Source organism: Mercenaria mercenaria, chromosome 6, assembly GCF_021730395.1.
Source record: "Mercenaria mercenaria strain notata chromosome 6, MADL_Memer_1, whole genome shotgun sequence".
Classification (NCBI taxonomy): domain Eukaryota; kingdom Metazoa; phylum Mollusca; class Bivalvia; order Venerida; family Veneridae; genus Mercenaria; species Mercenaria mercenaria.
Genome location: NC_069366.1, coordinates 49,367,387 through 49,391,670, shown reverse-complemented (window position 1 = coordinate 49,391,670; position 24,284 = coordinate 49,367,387). Strand labels below are relative to the sequence as shown.

General features: G+C 34.2%; 1 protein-coding gene across 1 annotated transcript; it reads left to right on the top strand.

The window, feature by feature from the left end:
• The first annotated feature begins 8,032 nt into the window (after positions 1–8,032).
• LOC123548949 (CCN family member 2-like) lies at positions 8,033–23,636 on the top strand. Its single transcript, XM_045336610.2, has 7 exons — positions 8,033–8,198; positions 19,143–19,253; positions 20,301–20,351; positions 21,040–21,144; positions 21,582–21,650; positions 22,309–22,420; positions 23,435–23,636. Exons 1-7 carry the CDS (start codon positions 8,087–8,089, stop codon positions 23,559–23,561), a joined length of 687 nt encoding a protein of 228 aa, XP_045192545.2. The 5' UTR covers positions 8,033–8,086; the 3' UTR covers positions 23,562–23,636.
• The last annotated feature ends 648 nt before the right edge of the window (positions 23,637–24,284 follow it).

The following is a 24,284-nucleotide window of genomic DNA, read 5'->3' as shown; positions in this document are numbered from 1 at the left end:
GGAGTGCTTACCAAAACGATACTGACTGAATAGAAAACACTGCAGATCATGATCAGACTGCACACATGAGCAAGCTGACCATGAACTACACTGGTCGCAAAGGCAGAATCAATCGTGTCCAGCATGGTAAGGGTTTAACTGCTTAATGAAACTTAAAAAGATGCTGTTTTACTTAGTGAAATGAGCCGCACCGTGAGAAAACCAACATAGTGGCTTTGCGACCAGCATGGATCCAGACCAACCGCGCAGTCTGGTCAGGATCCATGCTGTTCGCTTTCAAAGCCTATAGCAATTAGAGAAACTGTTAGCGAATAGCATGGATCCTGACCAGACTGCGCGGATGCCACTATGTTGGTTTTCTCATGGCGCGGCTCAAATAACGATATCGAATAGTAAAATTTCAAGGAATTTATTTATCCGTCTTATTGTCTTAGAACATATTCTGCGATCCCCACGTCGCCTTATAAAAGGTCTGAAGTATTAACTTCATGAGCAAATTCCTGCCGAAATGTATAAGACCAACAAAGGGGCTGATAAAAGTAGAAGTTGAATTTGGCTTCCCTTTTATGAATCTGAGCTTTGAAGCAACCTCTCCATTGGTCTTTTTTTTTTTAAAAAAAAAGGTTTATATATAGAAAAAATATTAGGTTATTGTCCTTAATTAAATATTAATACATGGCTATTGGCTATGTTTTATTCGACTGACAAACAATTTAATTTTTAAAGACAATGGCACAATGCTCCCTATATAGATACATATAACATTTTTGAACTTGATCAATGGCAAGATTCTCTCTATATATAAAGAATCAATTATCAAGCAATTTCTAAAACATTGCTTTGAAAAGTATGGTGGCTGATTTCTGCCATTTCGTGTCTTAGTCTCTTCTGAGATATTGTTTAAAAGTTTACAAAACATACATTTAATCTACTGTTTCAAATAATGAGCAATACAAATGCCATCTAGATTATCGATTAAATGGTCTTTTAACTGTACAAATGGATTTCTTGATTCAATGGCAAGATCAAGTATCAATAAACAGTAGATATCCAGTATTGTAGAAGCCTTTGTAAAATTGGACATGTAAAAGACTTTGGTTTTTAATAATTTAACTGTGCTTTATAATTTATGAATTCGAAATGGAACACTTTCAATTTTTCAGATATAAGTAAGCATCTGAAGATATAAGTTTAGTCGATAAAACTGTAAGGTTAGTCGATATAATTATTTAGTCAGTTCTTGTGGAATACATCACACAGTTGGGCTGAAATTGATTTTTTGCACCACCAACGAGACATTTACTATTAACCCTGATCATGTTAAACACGAGTAATTCTGCCTTTGCGACCAGTGCAGATCAAGATCAGTCTGCACATCCATGCAGTATGATCATGATCTGCACTGTTCGCCATTCAGTCACTATCTTTTTTGTATGCACCCCTTTTAACAGCTAATGGTACTGTCCAAATTGAAAGATGGACAAGTTCATTATAGAAATTTAGTAGGGTAAGAGTTAAATGTAGTTCATTATATTGACTTCTGAATGAGTCGTTTGAAAATGGAAAGGAAAGTCAATAGTCAGGGTTTGTTAGTTGAAATTGGTTTCCAAGACATTTTAAACTAAAATCATGTATATACTATTATAAGAAGTTACACAAGAGTAAGAATTTGTCTGAAGCATTATTTGGTTGACCTTTAGCCTGCTGGCTGCAAGTGATTCTGCCTTTACGACAAGTGCAGACCAAGATAAGCCTGCACGTCCGTGCAGTCTGATCATGGTCTACACTGTTCGCTATTCAGTCAGTAAATTTTCAGTGAAGGCCCCTTCGATTAATAAATGGTACTGCCCAAATTGAATGCTGGATCAGTCCATTTAGAAATTGAGCAGGCTAAAGGTTAATTGTCTGCAGTTAGATAACCGGAATAGTGCGTTATAATACTGCAGTTTCGGTGAAGAGCAAAGTAGGCGAGTATGTGTGTATGGGCGGGGCGGGGGCGGGGAGGGGTGATGGGGGAAGGGGAAGGATACATTTATCTGAAAAAAAAAGATGCAATATGAATCCATAATCGTAGAGAATAGGGAGAATTGAACAGACGATCAATATCAGGTCATCGTGTCTATTTTAGCAAAGAAGACCAAGCTTGGACTAAAAACAAACAAAAACCTTAGTACGACCTAAATTTTGTAATGGTTTTGCCTGTTGAAAGCATGCAAAATGTCTACCTTTATAGCAAAACTTTAATTTTTGTTTTAGAAAACTGATGTGCAGAATCAGAACAATCGGATATATGAATGGCTTTTTAAACGTGTATATAGTTGATGAAAAACTCTGAAACTATTGAATGGTTCATTAATTTTGTATGTATTCTGCGCGTTTAAAGCATACTCAGTTAGAGTTATAGTTAATATTTAAATATAGTATCTCAAGACATTCTCTACAGGTTTATGATACACATATGACAACCTTGATAAGAAAATCAGAAGCTGAATATGTTAATTTTAACTTCTTTTCCACACTGGCCATAGCTTTCGCAGAAGCGTTGGTTCCAACGCCGGGGCGGTGGAGGATTCGTCGCAGAAACTGGATAAATATGGCCGCGTGAATGTATATTCACTGTTATCGGTAAGTTATCGGTAAGTTTCCTAATGAGTTCTTCTTAAATTCTTTCACATTTGGCTTGAAACAATATGAGAGACAGGCGCCCACAAAAGTAATCTTCCAGCAACAAACACTTGTTCATAGCAATTCTTTGCCAGTAATGTAAACACTTCTGTACAGTTTGATGAAAGACTGCTGATTTGGTAGAATTTCGATTAAAATGGTTTCAGTTTGTACAAACGACCCATGATTACGCTTGCATCCCAGTTTAATTATGGCTCTATATGACAACAACCATTTCCTCGTATTCGCTGAACTTTCAATGTCAGTACATAAAATAGTCGACCAAAAAATTTCCAACGCAGTGGGCGGTGGATACAATTGCAACGCATTACGATATGTCAGAGAACTTTCATGTCCGTTCTGGGCTTCAAACTTTGAAATGAACTGCACTTTTCTCGGGATTTTATTTGGTTATGACCATTATATCATTCTGACACCAGATAGCCGTACTAACTCAACGTTTAGAAATAGTACATGTATATGTTATTGAATGACTACTTATATCTATAAATCATCAATCCATAGTTTGTGCTATATGACAGGTCTATTTCAACACATGTTTACGACGATTGAGATTTTATACTATGTAGTAGAGTAAAAGATAAGTTTTCAGAGTGAGTTGTGTATTATCCCATCATTTGAGTTTGAATCGGGTATTGCCTAAATTGAACTGGGTATTCTAAAACACGTTACCCCTAGATCCATGCATTTTATCGGGAGCTTACTATCTTATGCTTTCATCACTGACGGAAACTGTAGGACAAAAAATAAACAGAATAAAGGACATTCGATCACTATGTGTATTCAATTTTAGTGAAACTACTCACATGTGTTTTACATAGTTTATATTCGAAGAACAGGTAAAGCTATATATTAGCCTCACCCGTGGGTCTTCGTCGGCGTTGATGTCTGCGTCGTCGTCTGCATCCCGATTTGGTTAAGTTTTTGTATGTAAGCTGGTATCTCAGTAACCACTTGTGGGAATAGATTGAAACTTCCCACAATTTTTGAGTGATTTTTGAGCCCCTTTTCTACTTCGCAATTTTTGATTAAGTTTTTGTATGTAAACTGGTATCTCATTACCCACTAATGGGAATGGATTGAATCTTTACACACTTGTTCACTGTCATGATTTGTTATGCAATGCACAGGTTCCATAATTCTACTTTGCATTTTTACAAAATTATGCCCTTTTTACGACTTAGCTAACAGTTTTTGGTTTAGTTTTTCTATGTAAGCTGGTATCTTAGTACCCACTAATGAGAAAGGATTGAAATTTTACACACACGTCCACTGTAATGGGCTGACATGCATTGTACAGGTTTCATAACTCCGTTTTGAATTTTTACAAAATTACGCCCCCTTTTCGACTTTTGTATTCATTCAATTGACAAGACTGTTGAATAGTCGAGCGTTGCTGTCCTCCGACATCTCTTGTTTTATTAAGAAAATTACAGGAATGCTTAAATTTCTCATCAGCATTCTTATTTACTGCAAATAGGCCTAAATTCATCGAACAACTTTGTATTTAATCATTGAAAATACTTTGTAAATGTGAGTAATTAACAATATTTCGAAAGAAATAGAAAAAAAGTATTACAATCTCAAAAATAAATCGAAGCTCAAGATCGCTTATGTTCTTATGTTTGATTGAGACCTTTTAGGAGATTATAGAAGTTTTAGCATTTTACTTGTCGTATCATGGTTTTCTGTATACTTTGTCTTTTGTTAGACATTGGGAATCTGTTTCTTTGTTTAGTTTCCAATATTCAATCAAGAAATCGTGACTTTTTTCTTGTCAGTTTTGAACTCCTGTGATATAGTATATTATATACCATGCTGTATCAAGTAAAACATATATTTTAATTTATTTCAGCTTTCACAAAACTCATCCGTATAGGACTCAACGCGAATGAGGACCTCACACAATATTACAAGCATTAGTGATTAGGGCTACTATGACCTAAGTTTTTATCCTAATCTGGCACTGAAAACATATCTGTATATTAAGCCTTAGTAATTCGGGCTACTATGACCTAAGATATTTGTGTATTAAGTTTTTGATCTACCATTTGAGAGGCTTTACTGCCGAATCGGTTCAGTATTTAAGGGAGGATGACAGTATCAATTTGGAGTAACATATTAATATTTACAGAGCAAATGTTAATATAGGTTGCATTTGAAAGATATATTTCACTAGTTAATTATTTTTAGCTTTCACAAAACGCACCCGTATACGACTCAACGCAGGTAGGAACCACACACGATATTACAAGCCTTTGTATATCGGATTATTTTGACTAGTGGTGTTTTTACCACTGACCGTTCCAAGGCGGTGCCCCACTGTGTTCCATTATTTGTTCGTTTTGTCCTCGTGTGTTTGCTTTGTATGCGAGTGTGTGTTTGTAGTGTGCTCGTTTGCGTGCTTTGGGTTTCGTTTTGGGGAGGCTGCGTTTTTGGAACATAGCATTCTCTGTTTGATATTTGTCTTTGTTTTTTTTATGTGATTTTCCCCCTATATCATTGAAGATATATTTTTGAAATTAAGATTATGATCTACGATTTGAGGGTTTTTACTACCGATTCAATTAATTGATTAGGGCAGGGTGACGGTATCAATTTGGAGTAAAAAGGAAATGTTGCTATACGTTGCATAGGAAAAATATATGGTACTGGGTGGTTTCTTTCAGTTTTCACAAAACTCATCCGTATAGGATTCATCGCAAAGGAGGACCTCACACGATATTACAAGCCTTAGTAATTCGGGCTACTATGACCTTAGTTTTTGTCCTTATCTGCCATTGAAAGCGTAAATGTGTATTAAGCTTTTGATCTACCATTTGATGTTCTTTACGGCCGAATTGGTTCAGTATTTAGGGGAAGATGACGGTATAGATTTGGAGTAACAAATTAATATTTATAGAGCAAATGTTACTATAGTGATATATTTCACTAGTTAGTTTTTTCAGCTTTTAAAAAACGCATCCGTATACGACTCAACGCAGATAGTAACCGCACACGATATATCAAGCCTTAGAAATATATCGGGCTACTGTGACTTATGTGTTTGTTCCTCATTGTCATTGAAGGTATATCTTTGAAGTTAAGATTGTAATGTACAATTTGAGCGGTTACATTGCCGATTCGGTGCATTGGTTAGGGCAGGGTGACGGTATCAATACGGAGTAAAATTATATATTTACGGAGTAAAATTATATATTTACAGAGCAAAAGTTTTCTATATGTTTCATATGAAAACAGTATATGGTAAAACCACACACGATATTACAAGCCTTTGTAATATCGGGCTTCTGCGACTTATGTGTTTGTCCCTCTCTATCACTGAAGGTATATCTTTGAAATTAGAATTATGAACTACAGTTTGAGGGGCTTCACTGCCGATTCAGTTCATTGGTTAGGGCAGGATAACGGTATCAGTTTGGAGTAAAATTTAATATTTACAGAGCAAATATTGCTATATGTTGCATATGAAAAATATGATACAGGGTGATTTCTTTCAGTTTTCATAAAACTCATCCCTATAGGACTCAACGCAAATGAGGACCTCACACGGTAGTACAAGCATTAGTAAAAACTTAGGTCATAGTAGCCTAAGGCTTGTAATTTCGCGTGAAGTTCTCATTTGCGTTGATTCCTATATGGATGAGTTTTCTGAGAGCTTGGAAAAAACTAGTGAAATATATCTTTCATATGCAACCTATAGTAACATTTGCTCTGTAAATATTTATTTATTACTCCAAATTGATACCGCAATCCTCCCCTAACACTCAACCGATTCGGCCGTAAAACTCTTCAAATTGTAGATCAAAATCTTAATACACATATATGTTTTCAATACCAGATAAGGACACAAACGTAGGTTATAGTAGTCCGAATTACTAAGACTGTAATATCATTTGAGGTCCTCATTGGCGTTGAGTCCTATACGGATGAGTTTAGTGAAAGCTGAAAGAAATCACACAGTATGTATCATATTTTAAAGAGCAAACAACCTACAAATCTTAGCATGTAAAGTGACACAAAATTAAGTTATACAAACAAGAACATTAACTGAAGAAAATAACTTATACTATTTTCATATTTGTTCTTGAAAATTACACTTTTTTGTTTCTGTTAAGGTCGTACATATATGCTCTCAAGGTTTAGCCGTCGTTTTGTGGAGGAAAGTATCAAAACAAAATTAAGAAATTTATCTAAAGTTTTCTTTTGCTATTACATGTACAAGCAACACAAATTCCATGACATTATATGCTAACATTATGTATAATGAATAAAGAATATGATATGATATTTTCTGTATGAATATAAAAAGCAACATATTCAAATCTTAAAGGTTTGGAAAAGATTCCTAAAATTAAGGAATTAATTGTCATAGACTAGTCAGTTATAGTTCAACTTTGTTTACAATGAAAACTCATGTAAGAAAAAGTCTGTAATTTTACATAAATAAATATATCCCCGATTTATTCCTTTATAAAGCAGAGTGAGACCGTCACGTACACAGTCTCTTTCAAACAGAGCAGGATACAAAACCAAACACACTACTGTGCGTTAGAGAAGTGACCTTCTTACAGTTGTGTTCTTTCATCATTGCTATTCCTATAGGGTTTTATCCCGCCCGCTTAGAGCTTAATAAGCAGAGCGTAGATCTACTGATCACAGGGTTGTGAATTCGATCCCCGAGCGAGAAATATGTTCTCCGTGATAAAAGACATTGTGTCTGAAATCAGTCTGAAGTCATTTCTCCTCCAATTTTGATTCATGTGGAAAAGTTGGCATTTAAAGAACAGATTAGTACTGGTAGAGAGTTCAGGAACACTGGTAATGTTAGCTGCCCACAGTTACATAAACGAAATACTTCGAAAAAAACGGCACTAAACACACACGCACGCACGCACGCAAACTCATATTTCGTTGCCCTCGTCCCTTTTTCTTACATTCCTACATTCTGTTATAATTTTGAAAATGGTAATAAGTACAATATAATTAAATCAACCTGCACTAATACCTTTGTGAAATGGTCAGATAAGTACATCTGTACCTATATTTGATCTGAAGCTATGTATGTTAGACGACCTATTACATTTGAATTACATTATTTTTCCTAAATTCAGGAAATTTGAAAAGCACATTTTGTGGAAATATGAACGTATTTGGAAGAAAAGTAAAAGCATAACATTTTCTTATATCTAAATATTTGACATTGGAAACTGAACGAAAGTCACTGTCTATACGTGATATTTGGCTATATTTATGGCATGCCAATTTATACTTCTTTCTGTTATATTTAGATTCCAACCGCGTTATCTGTGTCTTGTGGACATCTGTCGAGGTCAAATTTCTAACGATTGTAAAAGGTTACATACACGCTGGTTTCGTCCACTTTTTGTCAGACATCATCATGAAAGCGTGTGTAGTGTTTCTCTTGGGGATCGGACTAGTGTCTTGTTTGGCAAAAGAAAATGATTTGACTGAAAAGGAAAAGAGATTTATCTTGACGTTCGCGTCATCAGGTATTTTTTTCTGTTTTATGATAACACCTTCACCATATTTGGCTATAAAGGATCACTTATCTCAAGATGTACACTCCTGTACCAAATTCGCAAATTAGATATGCAACGTCAGTAAAAAAAATCAGTATTACACATATTGACACTTCAGATGACATTCGGCAATTTCTGCCTGATAACGTGTTCTTTGTTAAACTGCCCGAAGTGATTAACTCCCTCCCAAAATTCTGGTAGAGCTGTTGGTTTTCTATTGTGTGTTAGAGACTGGTTCCGTTACGTAACGGCTGATAGGGAAAGAAATATGATCGTTTAGGATGAAAAATCGGAAATATCATGCAGTTTAACGTTATTGTACGAAAATTGCCAACATTATGGATTGGCTACCTTATTTCAAAAGATATAATTCCGGGCCACATGCCGAGTTAGTTTATTTTCCAGTGCAACCAATTTTCAACGGTAGAAACATATTTTGTGATTAACGGTAGTAGGCAATTATATAATCTTTTTGTTTATGGTGTTTCAGTAAACAACTTGTAATGTTTATGTTAAAACTTTAGCTTTTAAAAAGGTCAACACACCCGATACAAAAACAAACGTACATGGAGGTACTCACATGTGCTTCCGTTCTATGACGTCACTTATGTTTGCAAATCATTTGATTATGTACAGTAACGCTCCATTTCTTCTCTCCAAAGATTACAAACAAACACACTAAGGAACTCTAAAAGGAACAGTTTAAAATTCATTTGTTTGTTTTCTTCTTCATTTTTTTATCAAGCCAACACTAATAAGGTGTCCATGTATACACAGCAATCGCGTTCGCCTGCCACGTACTCATCTATTTTCCCCTCATCCTGACTTTTAAGTTGTGATTGGTATGTAATTCTTTTCCACCTCAACAGGAAGACTGTGCTCGATTATCATATCATAGGCATCTGTAATGTCATGTTGAGTGTACTGAACATAGTTCATCTCTCCACTCAGTCAAACGGAAAATCTCGCGAAAACACAAAAAAACGTAAACATCCGGTCGGCAAAATTAAGCAGACGGCAGAAATTTGGAAACATGAGGATACATAATTCCGTAAACTTTATTATCACACAGTAAACCGAACAATGTTTTTGTGCTCATGACGACATGGTGCTTTATTTTATCACATGTATATGACATAGCAACATAAAAAAAGACGTAGCGGTCACAGCTTTTGTCATAGCAATATAACTAAAGAATGTAGCTGCTAAAGCTTTTAACATAGCAACATACCTAAAATTTGTAGCTGCCAATGTTTTTGACATAACAATATAACAAAAAGCCATGCATTTAATACAGCAATCTATCAATGAAAAAACCCAACAAATTCTGACTAAAAGACTGGCGGACGGACAGACATAATGGGGGTAAAACATAGGTTCCAGGTTAAAGGTCAGTAATTCAAATCCTTCTTTGTTTCATATAAAAAACGACAACTTCAGGTCGTCTTTACGTATCTTTAGAGAACATCACTTTTTCCTACACCTATTTTTCATGAAAGTTCTATCACAAATTAACGAAAAAATGAAAAGAAAATAGGGGGTTATGTAGTTCCTAGTGAAATGCCAGTCAGTTGTGGTCTGCTACCCTAAAAATGGCGCATATTTACTCTCGTCCGCGCAATAAACACCTACTTCCGGTTTCGATCTGCAAAACTTGCCATGTGGGTTGTATGAACATGAAAACCGTCTCATTTCATGCAGAATGTCTTCTAGTAGTGAAAAACGGTGATTAAAGCACTCGTTCTACACGAATTTGCGCAAAAAATGGGAAAATTAGGATCTATTTATTATGGACTTCTTTCGACTACACCACGGAAGCACATTTTCGACCGAATTACTGACCTTATTCCTATAAGAAATGTTTCTTTTCAAATATCACACAATTTTCATTTCTATTTTCAAGAAAAAAGTAATACCAAACATATTGCCAAGTTTCATTGTGAAATTTCGAGTTTTTAGAGAAATATAGACATTTAATAGAAGCCACCCCCTACCAATTTACTGGGCTAAATTTTGGCCCTATGGCCCTTTTATTGTATATTTTGGTAAAAGTTTCACTCCTTTGCATTATTTTTCACTTGGATTCTGAAATATCATTCATTCCGTCATGAATAAGACCCAAAAGGATGCATTTTGTGCATTTTCTGACATTCTGGAGACAAAATATTGGCTTTTTAATCCCAGAAATCGCTGCTGAATAGGCGCATCTACTCAAAATATGGTCAAAATTCAAAACTTTTCAAATTTCACTATTATTTTGCATTGAAAACACCCTTTTATATCATAAACAACCGATCTATGACTATTAAGACTAATTGCGATGTGTTTCGAGAAAGTCTTATTTCAGCTCTTATAGGTTAAAGGTCAGTAATTCAAATCCTTCTTTGTTTCATATAAAAAACGACAACTTCAGGTCGTCTTTACGTATCTTTAGAGAACATCACTTTTTCCTACACCTATTTTTCATGAAAGTTCTATCACAAATTAACGAAAAAATGAAAAGAAAATAGGGGGTTATGTAGTTCCTAGTGAAATGCCAGTCAGTTGTGGTCTGCTACCCTAAAAATGGCGCATATTTACTCTCGTCCGCGCAATAAACACCTACTTCCGGCTTCGATCTGCAAAACTTGCCATGTGGGGTGTATGAACATGAAAACCGTCTCATTTCATGCAGAATGTCTTCTAGTAGTGAAAAACGGTGATTAAAGCACTCGTTCTACACGAATTTGCGCAAAAAATGGGAAAATTAGGATCTATTTATTATGGACTTCTTTCGACTACACCACGGAAGCACATTTTCGACCGAATTACTGACCTTATTCCTCCAACCGGTAAATCAACTGTAGTGACGTATTTAGCTATCCTCTATCATATGTAATAGAAATAGTAAATCATTTTTCGTGATATTTCATAGATGTTGCTACATATTTAAATAACGTTGATGCAAATACCGCCTCAGTAGTCTAGTGGCAGAGCGCCCGTTTCGAGTGAGGAAGGTCGTGGGTTCGATCCCTGGCCTCATCATAACCAAAGACGTACAAATGGTATCAGTAGATTCATCGCTTGACGCTCAGTATTAAGAGGATAGTGCTAGGACTGGTCAGTCCGGTGTCAGTATAATGTGACTGGATGGTGTACCATGTCACGTGTCTACGGCGTGATATTTCAGTGAGGCAGCACCATAAAGTTGGACATTGTGCTTATTGCTACAAGTAGGCACCGCCGTTTATATGACTGAAAAATTGTTCAAAAAGACGTTAAACCCAAACACACATAAACATGCATATTTATATAATTCATATTGAGATTTAAATCTGCACACATGACGTAGGTATCCAAAATGTCGGCCAATGGCATCCAGTGATCAAATACGCATCTCCTGATAACCCATAACTAATCTATTTCAAACGAATGGGCATGTAAAAGCCTTGAACTAAATAACAACTCTTGAACTAGTAGTCTTTTAGTAATATATGATTTACTTTATAATAGATTTTAGAGAAAACAAATCAGTAGACATTAGTTTAGCCTGCTTTTCAATAATAAGGGTATAGAAGTAACCTGAAAGAAGTTAAATAAAAATGCCATGAAATATATATTGATATATGATTTAAAACAAAAATGGTTTGTCTGGATACACTATTCGAGAGGGATTAAGTGAATATATTGAAGAAATTGATTTTTGCGTTATTTTGCATGTTTTGAATAGATACTGGTATTTCAGAGCGATTAGATATATATAATACCGTCGGCCTCAGTCGAAAAAGACGTGCCTGCAAAATGCCAATTTTTCAGGAGACACACAAAAAACAACGACAATTCAAAAACAGCGTATCGGCAAAAAGAAGTATACAATCTGAAAAACAAAATCAGCGTCAAAAAGACATATATCATTACCAACTTTTAGAAACATCGATCTATTGGAAAATCGATAAATTTGCCTATATAAACAAAGAAGGAAAAAAATACTTAAACTTAAATAGAAAAAGTTCTATTTGGAAATCAAAAATTTGATACCCCACAAATTAAAGTTTAATTTATTCCGGATATTATGAATATTTAAAAAAAGATATTTTAATATCTGGTTGGTCCTTTTTGACTTTAAATAAACCCACCTCAGTTCATATAGACTGAAGGAAACGGGTAAAGAAACTGACTTTTTCAAATATAACAGATAAAATGAGATATTTTGCGCAAAATATCAAAAATTCGATACCCCTAATAATGTAGAAAAATTATTCAATTTTCGTTATGTGTAATTTGTTTTAAATTTTAGAATGGTTTGTTTGGTCCTTTTTGCATTTTATTGTGTACAGTGAACATTTCTTAAAAAATTCCGGCTTTTTCCGCCGTCATCCGTAAGTACTCGGAAGCTGTTACGGAAAATATTGTCGTCTGCTAGTCTGACTTTGTCGGTACAAATTGTTATAGCTCAATGCCTATAAATTGTAGGCAACTTCACATTGACAAAAAAACAAAACAAAAAAACAACAACAAAAAAAAAACAGATTGTAATTAATTGTTGAACTCAGAAATGCCGAAACCTAGATCCGCTATCGTTTAGAATGACGCTATGGAGGATTTAGTGTTCAATTCGCGTTAAATATACAAATGCTTTTAATTTTCATCGCAAAATATACTTAAAGCAACTAATTCTCATATTTCTTAAAATATAGCCTGTCAGTTTCAAAGCATTCTTAAGAAATATAACGATGATTAATTTATTTATTTCCAGATACCTATATCATTTTTGTCAAACGATCTGGAGACTTTTTTTATTGCGGTAGCGGTCCGGGTCCGATCTCCGACGCGGTCATCTTTTTTTCTTCATATGGGATTTTTAAATAATTTTTAAACAAACAAAAAATCATTTTCTATTATTCATAATATGACCAAACTTTAATTTGAAAGATAGCCTTGATGAACTGATAATTCTGCTTCTTTCCGAACCTCCTTTGTATATATTATTCTGTATTCTTAAATTAATGCATGTTTTTGGTAAATTATTTAATCATTCGTTTTAAAAAATTGCGATATCTATTATTTGATTTAATTGTAACAAATATCTTAAAATTACCCTTTGACTTTTATTGTGTATTACAATATTGCCTAGGGGTAAACAATATCCGGTCAGTGTTGTTTCAAGGCGGGTCATAAAAATAGTCTTTTCCCTTTCCTTCATGAAATTTGTTTTTACGAATTTTACCCTTATTTTATGAATCGTATGACAGTAGAAAGAATCAGTACGAATTTAGAATTCACATCGTTAACAGTATTGTTCCGTAAATATCTACTGAGTAAAGATCCTGGCCCAAATTTCACGAACAATCTTAAGTTAATAGTAATACTTAGTTAAGTCTGCTATTCTAAAATTGAGATATTGATGAATTTATTGTTATTTAATGTTGTTGTTTTTTCCTGTAACAATATATTTATAGTTAAAGTATACTATGGTAGTAGTATTTGTCAGCAGTACTTATTCAAGTCATGCAAATATGATATTTCTATTTAGGCACGATATAAGATACTTAATCCTTACCCTAGTAAATTACAATAATGAACTTGTCTATCTTTCAATTTGGACAGTACTATTAATTATGAAAAGGGTGCATACCAAAAAGTTACTGGCTGAATGGCAGACAGTGCAGATCATGATCAGTCTGCACGGATGTGCAGGCTGATCATGATCTACACTGATTGCAAAGGAAGAACCAATCGTGTCCAGCATGGTAAGGGTTAAGTATTTCCTTTTAAAAGTATATGTCTTATTTCTTTACTTCTTTTTCTTTAAAGCGAACGGCCTCTTCTTATGAAGGCTTCAAAACTTAATTACTGACAAACTTTATGTTATGGAAATACATGAGAATTTGCTGTTTTTTACTACCTTTTTACGATGAAAATCGAAAAACGTTAGTGGTTTAGAATTTTGAAAATATTTTAGAATCAAAAGCTCATATTCTAATGTTCATAATATGTGAAAGAAAGCGCGTATAGAGGAAGTATATACGCTTTCTAAATATTTTAGATAACATATTCATATTCTTGAATATTTATTTTATTTACAGACAGATTCTTGTGCGTAAATATTTCTTTTCTGTACATAGATATACGTTAGCATGATGTTTCATGTATTAAAAAGAAAGTAAATCTATGTGTTCGATGTATAAAATGTAATTATTTCTAAATATTTTAGATAACATATTCATATTCTTAAATATTACTTTTACTTGACAATTAATAAAGTATTATATAAATTTTCGACTTGTTCCGAATTTCACTGTAATAATTATCAAAACTTCATTCAATTCAAGTATATCGTTTAGCAAACCGCCCGCCTGTAAATGCATCAGATAATGACAAAAGATGTTAATTATCGATTTTTCCCCCCGTGTTACTACAACAATAACAATTAGTACGGAAATCAACGAATCCGTCCGGTAGCGATGCTATTGGATTATTGGTTTTATTGATTTTAGTGATAGGTAGATAAGTCCCGCTTTATCGGTTTCGAGATGTTACTAAAAGTTGGTAATGACAAAAAATCATTTTAAACACCACACCATTCCGCTGCATGAATATGATTTAAAAGAATTCCAAAAAGCTTCATTTATTGCATTTTATTTTAATAAACACTCAAAACTATGTAATTTGTGTAAAATGGCGTTTTTATAGCAAATACCTCTTTTTCGCACTTCGATGAAATTTATTATATTATCTCCCTGGGGCCGAAATGCGACTATAGGCGTTATATTTTCTACCCCTGTAGCGTCAATATGCGACTATACGCGCGTTATCAGGACTCTCCAGGACGGCGATTGACGAGTATAGTCGCGGCACGGAGATCATGATGATTGCGATAAGTACTTGTTAATTTTTGATAATTATGACAAAAGCAAAATTACTTTGCATACTGGCTATTATTTCTTTGATGTAATAATTACTAGTTGTGCTAATAATTAGTTCCCTTGTTAAAATAAATGTCTGTAAATATGCGGTAATGTAAATGAAATAACGATCTCCGCTGTGATTCGTTCATACTGTATTTCAAAAGAGTAAAATAATGTCGTCGGCCAGAGATTTTTCTTAAAATGAAGAAAATATTTATTTATTATCATGCTGATTCTGAAATATCAGTTCCGTCGGATGATGATTCCGACGATGCGATTCCATTATCAGACAAATGAATGGTCGGAAAATTTTAAGTTTTAGAAGGCTGAAATATTGGTACACTTACATCACCTGCGATACAAATGGATAAAAAAATAACACAACAAAGCATGTTTCATAAAATACAAAAAAATATATATATGTAAATAAACGCATGTTTATAAATTTAATAATTATTCAAAGATGGATGTAAATATTACAACTTAACAGTCTTAGCGCGTAACACACAACATTTGTGTACATGTTTAGAAATAGATTAAACATCAAAATAAACCATTGATATTCACACAAAAACGTGTGTAAATTTCGCGTAACGCTGATGTAAATATTCATTGTTAATGATGCATTTCTATTTATTGGACGCAGTAGGTGTGTTAAAATTGTGAATATTTCGAAGTGAAAATTTTGTTCTATTTGGATATAAGCTACGGACGAAATTGGATATAAAAAATATTTGTTCAAACTTCGAATATTTTGTAAGTATATTTTAATTTACACCCAAGTTAATAATGTTTCCCTGCATGATTTCAACTGACTGTATGCGAGTGTGATTATGATAAGGTTAGATAATGTTCTTCGACGTCAGGTGGTAATTCTTATCCCGCCGCAGCAGGTATGTTACGATATCGGCCTCAGGGAGTTATTATGCGTCCTTTTCTCACGTGACAATATTTGACCTTTGCGATGGGCTATTGTAACTGATATCTTCGCAAAAGAACGGGAGCACTTTATCTTTTCGAAAAGGACTTAAAAAAGATTTGACAAAAATGCAGGTTCGCCCTTTTCGAATGAGGCTAACGATATATTATCTAGCTAAAACAGTAATGTTATCCGACCTAATACGTTACTCTTGACGGGGATAACTTTTATTTACACTATCATGTTACTTTTGAACATGGCGGGGTTACAGAATTATGGTTTGTGCAAGTTTCCCAGTGGTGTTTTGCCGCTGACATTTCTCAGGCTTCATATGATTGATTTATCCTTTTTGTTATTTGTCAACATTGTCTATGTATCTTTTTTTAGCCCTTACCCTGCTAAATTCTATAATGAACTTGTCCATCTTTCAATTTCGACAGTACCTTTAACTGTTAAAAGGGGTTCTTACAAAAATATACTGACTAAATGGCTAACAGTGCAGATTTTGATCAGACTGCATGGATGTACAGGCTGGCCATGATCTACACTAGTCGCAAAGGCAGAATCATCGTGTTTCGTATGATAAGGGTTAAAATAAACTTCTATCGTCTACACAGTCATACAAGAACATTGTATTATAGTTCGTTCTTGAAAACATCTTTTGCTGCCGGATATTTGTCTAAGTTGTAAGGAACAAACGCGTATTAACATTAATTTATAATTTTAGATGGTTTGCAAATCATTACGGTACAGGAAGAGATTTTAGTTCTATAAATAAACCCAAATTAACATTATCTATCATGCATTTGACATGCTCCCAAAACCTTATCGGAATAAACCCTGATTTAAAAGTCATTTGTTTCTAGATTTGACTGTAAATAATCACGCCTTCTCCACTTTCCAAACGTGTCTTCGACTTACTTTGTCGTGAACTGCGTATTCATTATAACAAATAAGGTTCAGGAAGTTTTGCAAAATGTAATACGCGTCTGAGGTGTTGAAATTTAAAACATTGAAACGTTCAAAATGCAGTAGTACCTCGTTTTAAGAATACTTCTCATGTTTGAAACTATTTATATTTATGTCAATGAATAGTTGCATTTTAAAGACATATATGTTATTAACATTGTAAAATTATAGCATATGTTTTATTCATATTTCATTGTCCGCATCAATATAATAATTGTGTAATGACTACTCTTGTATACTCTTTTTATCAGTTAAAGTTAAGAACGAATAATAAGCAGCAGAACCGTGTGCTTTAATATATCTTAACACAATGTGGCATGTAATTGATTAGGGGTAAAACATGGTTCTGCTGATTCTAATATTCGTTAAACCATAGTGTATATATGGCGCCAAATATAGTAGGCCGACATGACGTCAACTCGACTGTGTCTTACTATATTGAAAAATGGTGAAGAGGTTAAACGTCCCGCGTGCCTTTATGAAATCTGGGGTTTAGGCATTACTTCGTAATAGAAAGGGCTCCGAATTCATTTTTTATTTTAGTTAACACCATCGAATATAATCTCTTGCGTATAAACCATTACACGAGTTTCTGTACATTTAAATGAGACTTGTTGTTTTCGGGACAAAACTAACTATTCCAGGTGATTATGAACCACATGTCTTTGTCAAATCAAATGATGTAATTATAAATGCACCAAATAAAATCAAATACTGAAATTGAAACACCAGCATGTACGTTTATAAGAATAAACAAAGTACATCATATCAATTAAGGTATTGGATCCGTAATAGAGTACCTCCTTTTTTAAGAGTATTCAATTCCTACCATAAACCTACTTTGACTGCAATTTTCTGGGGGGCGTAGGTTCAAGCCCCACTGGGACCAATTTTTTTTTCTCCATATTTTCCTTTCTCCTAGTAAGTTTTTACATCTTTCAAGACTTATTATGGATGTATTGTACATTAGTGGAAAATTTTCATTTTATAAGCGATTTCTTGCTGTTCAAAGTGAATTTACCTCTGAATCAGGAGGGGTAGAGTTAGACATCTTTAAAAATACTGAGTTGCATGCGGTAAAAGTTCTCTATTTTGCCTTCATTCTTTAGATTACATATTGTGGAAGAAATGCAGGTAGGCTTTACTTCAGCCCCAAGGTTATTTTTTAATAATGTGAGCAAAATTCAAAACAAACCCACAGGATTCGACCTTAATTATTCAAGTTGGAGTTAGAATTCTGTCTCATTAAATCTGTTTACTTGAGGCACCCTAGAAAAAATGATATTTACAGTTTTATTTTGTATTTTATAATTGTTTAACAATAGTTTGATGTTTCTTTTATCAAAATTAATGCTGTAATGAATTCTCTGCAAACGTTTTAGATAGTGGCCATTACATGGAAACTGGTCTCCACTTGAGCTTGAGGAAATTCCATAAATTATACAAAATTTACAAAAAAACGGCACGGTAAAAGTTGCTTAAAATTTGCAACACAGTGCAAAACATAGTCAACTTTAAGAATATACCAAACAAATGCCATTTTTTAAACATTACTGTCAGGGGTCTAATACCTTAATGCGAGTTCAAAAGACTCTCGAATATCAAAAACCATTAACAGAAAAAAGAATAAACAAAAAAGAAAAGAAAACATGACTAATCCAATCCAGTTTATTTGCAAATTTTCATAAGAACGGGTATGAACTACTTCGCTTATATGGCATTGTTGAACACGTGCTTAGAATACCTCTAGATGTTATGCTTATGATATGATTAATACGTAATGAGTTATGGATATTTATTGAAAACATTAAATATGTTATACAGTTAACCATAGTCATTGAGCACACATCCAGGTACCGAAGGCTGTTATATTCAATTCCATTTCTTAATTTATATCAAACTACGCATGGAATGTATAATTCTTTGATACGAGGAAGCTATCAGAGTGACTTCAGAATTTTCGCTAGTTTTACCTTGATACCAACCCGTACCTGAATTGTTGCCAAGACAGGCACTGAAGAACTACCTCCACCGTTAAATACTGGAAAGTTGCCTGATGGTCTATGTTGTGTATTTGAGATTAAAAACAATAAAACACGTAAAAAAATCAAACATTAAATACATTCACCTCTATTTCAGCATGTTCCGATTCCTTAGACAACTGCGCCGCCTATCCTAAATCTGTGTGTTCGGACCCGAATTACCAGGCATGGGCCAAAGACAACTGCAAGTCATATTGCAATTTGTGCTGTATGTACTTGTTATCTTTCACTAAGTTCACATTTTGATATTACTGTTTGTTTGAGTTTTAAAGGTGTTAACTTTTAAATTGACTCGGTATCAGTTATGATGAATAATTTGTAAATAATCCAAGAGAAAAGAGGTCAGTTGTCTGAATTGGTGGTGATCCGTCAATGCGCTTTGGCTATGCTTACTACCTACGTACTACATCTTTTCATGGTCACCATAAGTGCATGTTTATATTGCAAAAGAATCTACAATATTTTGTAGATATGTAAAAGATCTTACCTTCGAACAGGAGCGATGGTAAGCGTCAACTGTTTGTAACTGACATTGTACAAATGCATTTTTGGCCAAAACAGAATGCAAACAGAATGCAACCAAGCAAACTGTTATCAGACTGAGGTTGACTGAGTCTGTTCATGAGAGGTAAAGAAATGTTCAGCATTCCTCACACTCCTTAGCACCGGCATATATGTTTGTCGAACTTGTTTTAGCCCTGTTAGGGAGCTAGAAATCGAATTTTTGTGAGAGTTTGAAGTTTTTAACTGGAAAACATTGTTGATATACAAACTTTATCTCCTATCTTCATGTACTTGCCAAAAGCGTCTTAAAGCACTGTGAATTGATATGTGGTAAGTTAACTATAAAATGATGTTTTACAAGTTTGTATTTTTATTAAAGGTTTATGACACCAAATTCAAACTTTGACAAAAGACTTTGAAAGTAATTTGAAAAACCTGATAGCGTCATAGAAGGACCATGATAAGGTTTTGTCATCTGACAAATTGAACAGCATGTGCATATCACTGATATGCCAAGGTATTGACTTATATACTGCACAGAGGTCAATAACAAAATGATGTATCATTCTGTACTTCTACTTCTATTCGATGTCTCGAGTTACTTCTTGTTCAAGAGCATAGCTAATGAAAAAGTATTTGTACTAGTTCAAATTTCCGCGTTTGAATTACTGAATTACCAAAACATATTCTAAAAGTTTTACTTAGGTTGTGAATTGTGGCTCAGATATTTTCAATATTTGTGCATTTTCAGCAAGCGGAAGTAGCGGAGGTGGAACGCCACCCCTCCCTGATACTTCTTCCGGTGAGTATTTCATTTACTTTTTATCAATATTGGCGAATCCATGTATTCACATTGTCATTTATTTTAAAATACTAGTATAAGTTTTTTTTTAAATCTGAAGGCAACAGTTTGTTTTAAGGAATATTTATTCAATTTGAGAAGGATTTTAGTCTGTAATATGTATATATCTTAAATACCGTAAGTTTTTGTTGATCTGAAGAAAGTTTGTTTTAATGCTGCTTCATATACTAGCCTTGAATGCACTACACATCAAATCTGGTTCAACATTTGCATATATATATAGTCCCAAAAGTTTGTTTACATGTTCAAAAAACAGCATCAGTAAATTTGTTTTTTACCTGATTGGGACCAGAAAAGCTATATATTCTATCTCAGTCCTGCTTTATAATATAAGCCTAAATTGCACTACGCATTGGAAATGGTTCTAGAAAAGTCAACTGTATTGGAAAAAAATCTCCCGTTATCTATATTATATAAATCAATTGCATCCTTTTGACTTAAAGTAAGAAGATGATTCACAGCTCCAAGTGAAATCGGCTAAATACTAGTACGGTACTGATTTGTGAGACAGTAATATGGTAATTGTGTTGGTGGTAGGCCCGTACAACTTCCCTCGATAACAATCTTTTAATGACAAGATTATATTTGTGTTTCTGACAGTTCAGATGCTCAGATTTTGATATTTCAGGCTGCTCCGACAAACTTTCGGATTGTAGCGCATACGACCCTTCGGCTTGCCAAAACTATCAGCAATGGGCACAAGATAACTGTGCAAACACATGCAACATGTGCTGTAAGTTTTTTTCTACATCTTATATAACAGCTATTTCTCACTGGAAACACTGTTCAAGAAAACTTTATTTTAAAGAACGGAATGAGCGTACTAGAAAAATAGGTGTATGTATTTCAACTGTTTGAACAAAAAACCTGGAAAAATCGTACTTAAATCTTATATTGATTTTTTGAATATACTTAATTTTTATAACGTTTCAACATTTCATTTCTTAAATAGCTGTTTCCATCACGTCTGTTTAAATCGTGACTTTGTCTGGTTTGGATTGAACGCGTAAACATTATACAAAACACCTAATAGTGGAGGCTGATATGGAGATCAAACATCTGAAGAGAAAAACCACTTTAACAGAAACTATCATGTATCCCAAACTGATACAAAAATACCACTATTTGAACGCTTTATTCTTGTTATTGCTTAACGTAAATTTATTATAGCGAAAAGCAGCGGAGGCGGAGGCGGAGGTGCGACGGGAAATGGTGGTGGATTCACAGGTTCTTCGTCAGGTAAGCGCGTTTCCTCTGTCGTTGTGTTTTGAACTTTTGTATATTTTCCATTGCCCGCATATGAAACTATCTCCACCAATGATTTCAACAAAAAATCGTCTGGTGAAAATAAGAACGGAGAAAAGCAATATCGTATTGAATGCTGTTTACAGGAGAAACAAATCTCAATTGAAAGTGAAATCAATTTACTACATTTATGGCCCTAATTTTTTCCCTGAATAAAGATATTGTCTGATCAAATTTAATCAGATAATGATAGTTCAAAGCCATATACAACGTATTGCTAATGGTCATGAAAAAATATCAACCCTACATAGAGTGTGCAATCCGATCTGTTGATGAATAATTTGCTACAGGCAAAAGTCACAAGAAGCCGCTATTTTGTTGGTTTTTATTTGCTAAAAGTTGTTTAGGAGATGTCCCTGGACCTACACATTTGGGAGTAGACGCCCCCGCCCCCCCCCCCCCCTCCCCCACGAGTTTGTTCAACATCTGGCACGCTAGTCCCCTGATTGTCACAGAACTTGATATGTTATAAATGTAGGGAACCACATGGTAGGACATTACTAAAAGACTAATGTGAACAAAAGACCTATCATAGCGTATGTGCAAATGAACAATTTGTTATGTATACAAAATTTTTAACATTATTTCACAGGATGTGTCTACAATGGACAATTATACCAACAAGGTCAGACATGGAAAGACGCGTGCAAATATAACTGTGAATGTGTTGATGGAACCTCTGGAAAATATCAGTGTAGTGCGTTGTAAGTTATTGTTTGTAAATTGAATATACCACTGCCGACCATCTAAGCTCTTCTTTCAAACCCACATTCTACTGTCAATACTGACAGCTCTAACATTTTAAAATGCTTCTTCTACTGCCAGTGCCACAAGTTGTAAATCTTTGCTTTAAACATCAATTTTAATGGTATCGACAGCTGTGAGTCGTGTTTAATTATCGAATATTACATTGTTTAAAACTTAAATGTAACCATTGCTGGCTGTTGTGAGTCATTGTTGTTATAACGTCTACTACTTTTGTTAGTCCTTGTTTAAAACCCGAATATAACCACTGTCAGCTGCTGTAAGTCCTTGTTCAAAAAATAAGTATCACCATTGCCGACTAGCTAGAATCCATGTTCTTTAAATATTTACTACTTCAATGCTGCCAGTTGTAAGTTCTTGTTTAAAATTCGAATATTAACATTGTCGGCTATTGTAAGTCCTTGTTCAAAAGCATGTCGCAGACCTAAAAGTCATTTTTTGAACTCTTGCGTGTGATAGTTTATGCCTGGAATTTATCGTACTGCGTTCCTTAAAGGTAGCTTTTTCTATTAGCATTTTTTATACTTGGTGTTTTTTATCAGCACAAACATGTATATTTTGTGCATACATAGACATTGTGTAGTAATTGTTCATTTTTTTCATACTTTCAAATGTGAAATGTATCTGTAATTCCGGTTAAAACTATTTAATAGGATCAACAAGTAAGTTACTATATTTTTTAGCCGGCACATTTAATCTTAAAATAAACATGATGTGCTATTGTAAATCCATAATTAGAGTAAGATACTGAACTTACCGACGAGAGTCTACAGGCCGTTGGAGCTAAGTTTAGCGCATTTGCGGGAAAATTTAAATACTTGTAAATATATGGAAATTAATATTTTTATTGAATTATGTGTAATCAACAACATGTTGCAGATACGGGCTAGTCTTCCACATTTTTAACTTTTACAGAACGACCCAGAACTTTTTAACTTTTCTTCTATTTGTAGATGTTTAACCTGGAACTTACCTTCCTCGTGTCACATGAACCCGCCAGGACCAGGCAAATGCTGTCCACAACCTGCCTGTCCACCGTCTATCACTTTACAGTATCCTCCTGGTTATACACCACAATAGACGAGAAAGCAATGATGATTTTATTGTTTATTTATGTTCATTTATAGAATGTTCTAATACATATGAAAACAGTTAGTACTGTTGTTTTTGATTTTGCTAAGATTTTGATTTTGATTACATACATCATCAATAAAATCTGTGAGAAGATATCTTTAGAAGTATAAAATGCAAACAAGCAAACTTAAAGCAGACTCGATTTGATTGCGTCTCTTTGATTAGAGACTCATTTCCGCCAAAGAAACGGTACATCTCTTATTTCTTTGCATAAAGATCCATGTTTCTCAAGGGACTAAGGTTTCTTCAAACATGTCTACAACATTAACTTTTTATGAAATATTAACATGCTTTTAGTTCAAAACAGTAATTCAGACAGGGACTCTTAGTTTCAAACTGTGTTATCGTTTTCCTCACTAGAGCTGCAAGGGGATCTGAGGTTATGGAGCCTGCATATCACAGGAACTGCCAAAAGAGAAAATTAAAAAGCAGGCACCATATCCAAGGGGTGATTATAAAAAACCAAATGCTAAGAAAGCGGGAGTATTGGAACCACCCAGGCCGAAATGTTCAAGCTGATAAATTAAACAGTACCAATAACACGATATAAAAGTTATGCGGAAAGATCTGAGAAGACCGAAACATAACAGCCCTGACTGAATGTACGGGGATACATTTTACGGCCGCCACACGGCACAAACAACGTTGTATAGAAAATATAAGATATTT

Bases quoted from the DNA above. Each gene is read 5' to 3' on its own strand.
- LOC123548949 (XM_045336610.2), top strand. From the start codon at position 8,087: ATGAAAGCGTGTGTAGTGTTTCTCTTGGGGATCGGACTAGTGTCTTGT. The intron at 20,352-21,039 runs GTGAGTATTTCA...TTGATATTTCAG, and splicing joins CCTCCCTGATACTTCTTCCG to GCTGCTCCGACAAACTTTCG. The intron at 22,421-23,434 runs GTAAGTTATTGT...TTCTATTTGTAG, and splicing joins AAATATCAGTGTAGTGCGTT to ATGTTTAACCTGGAACTTAC.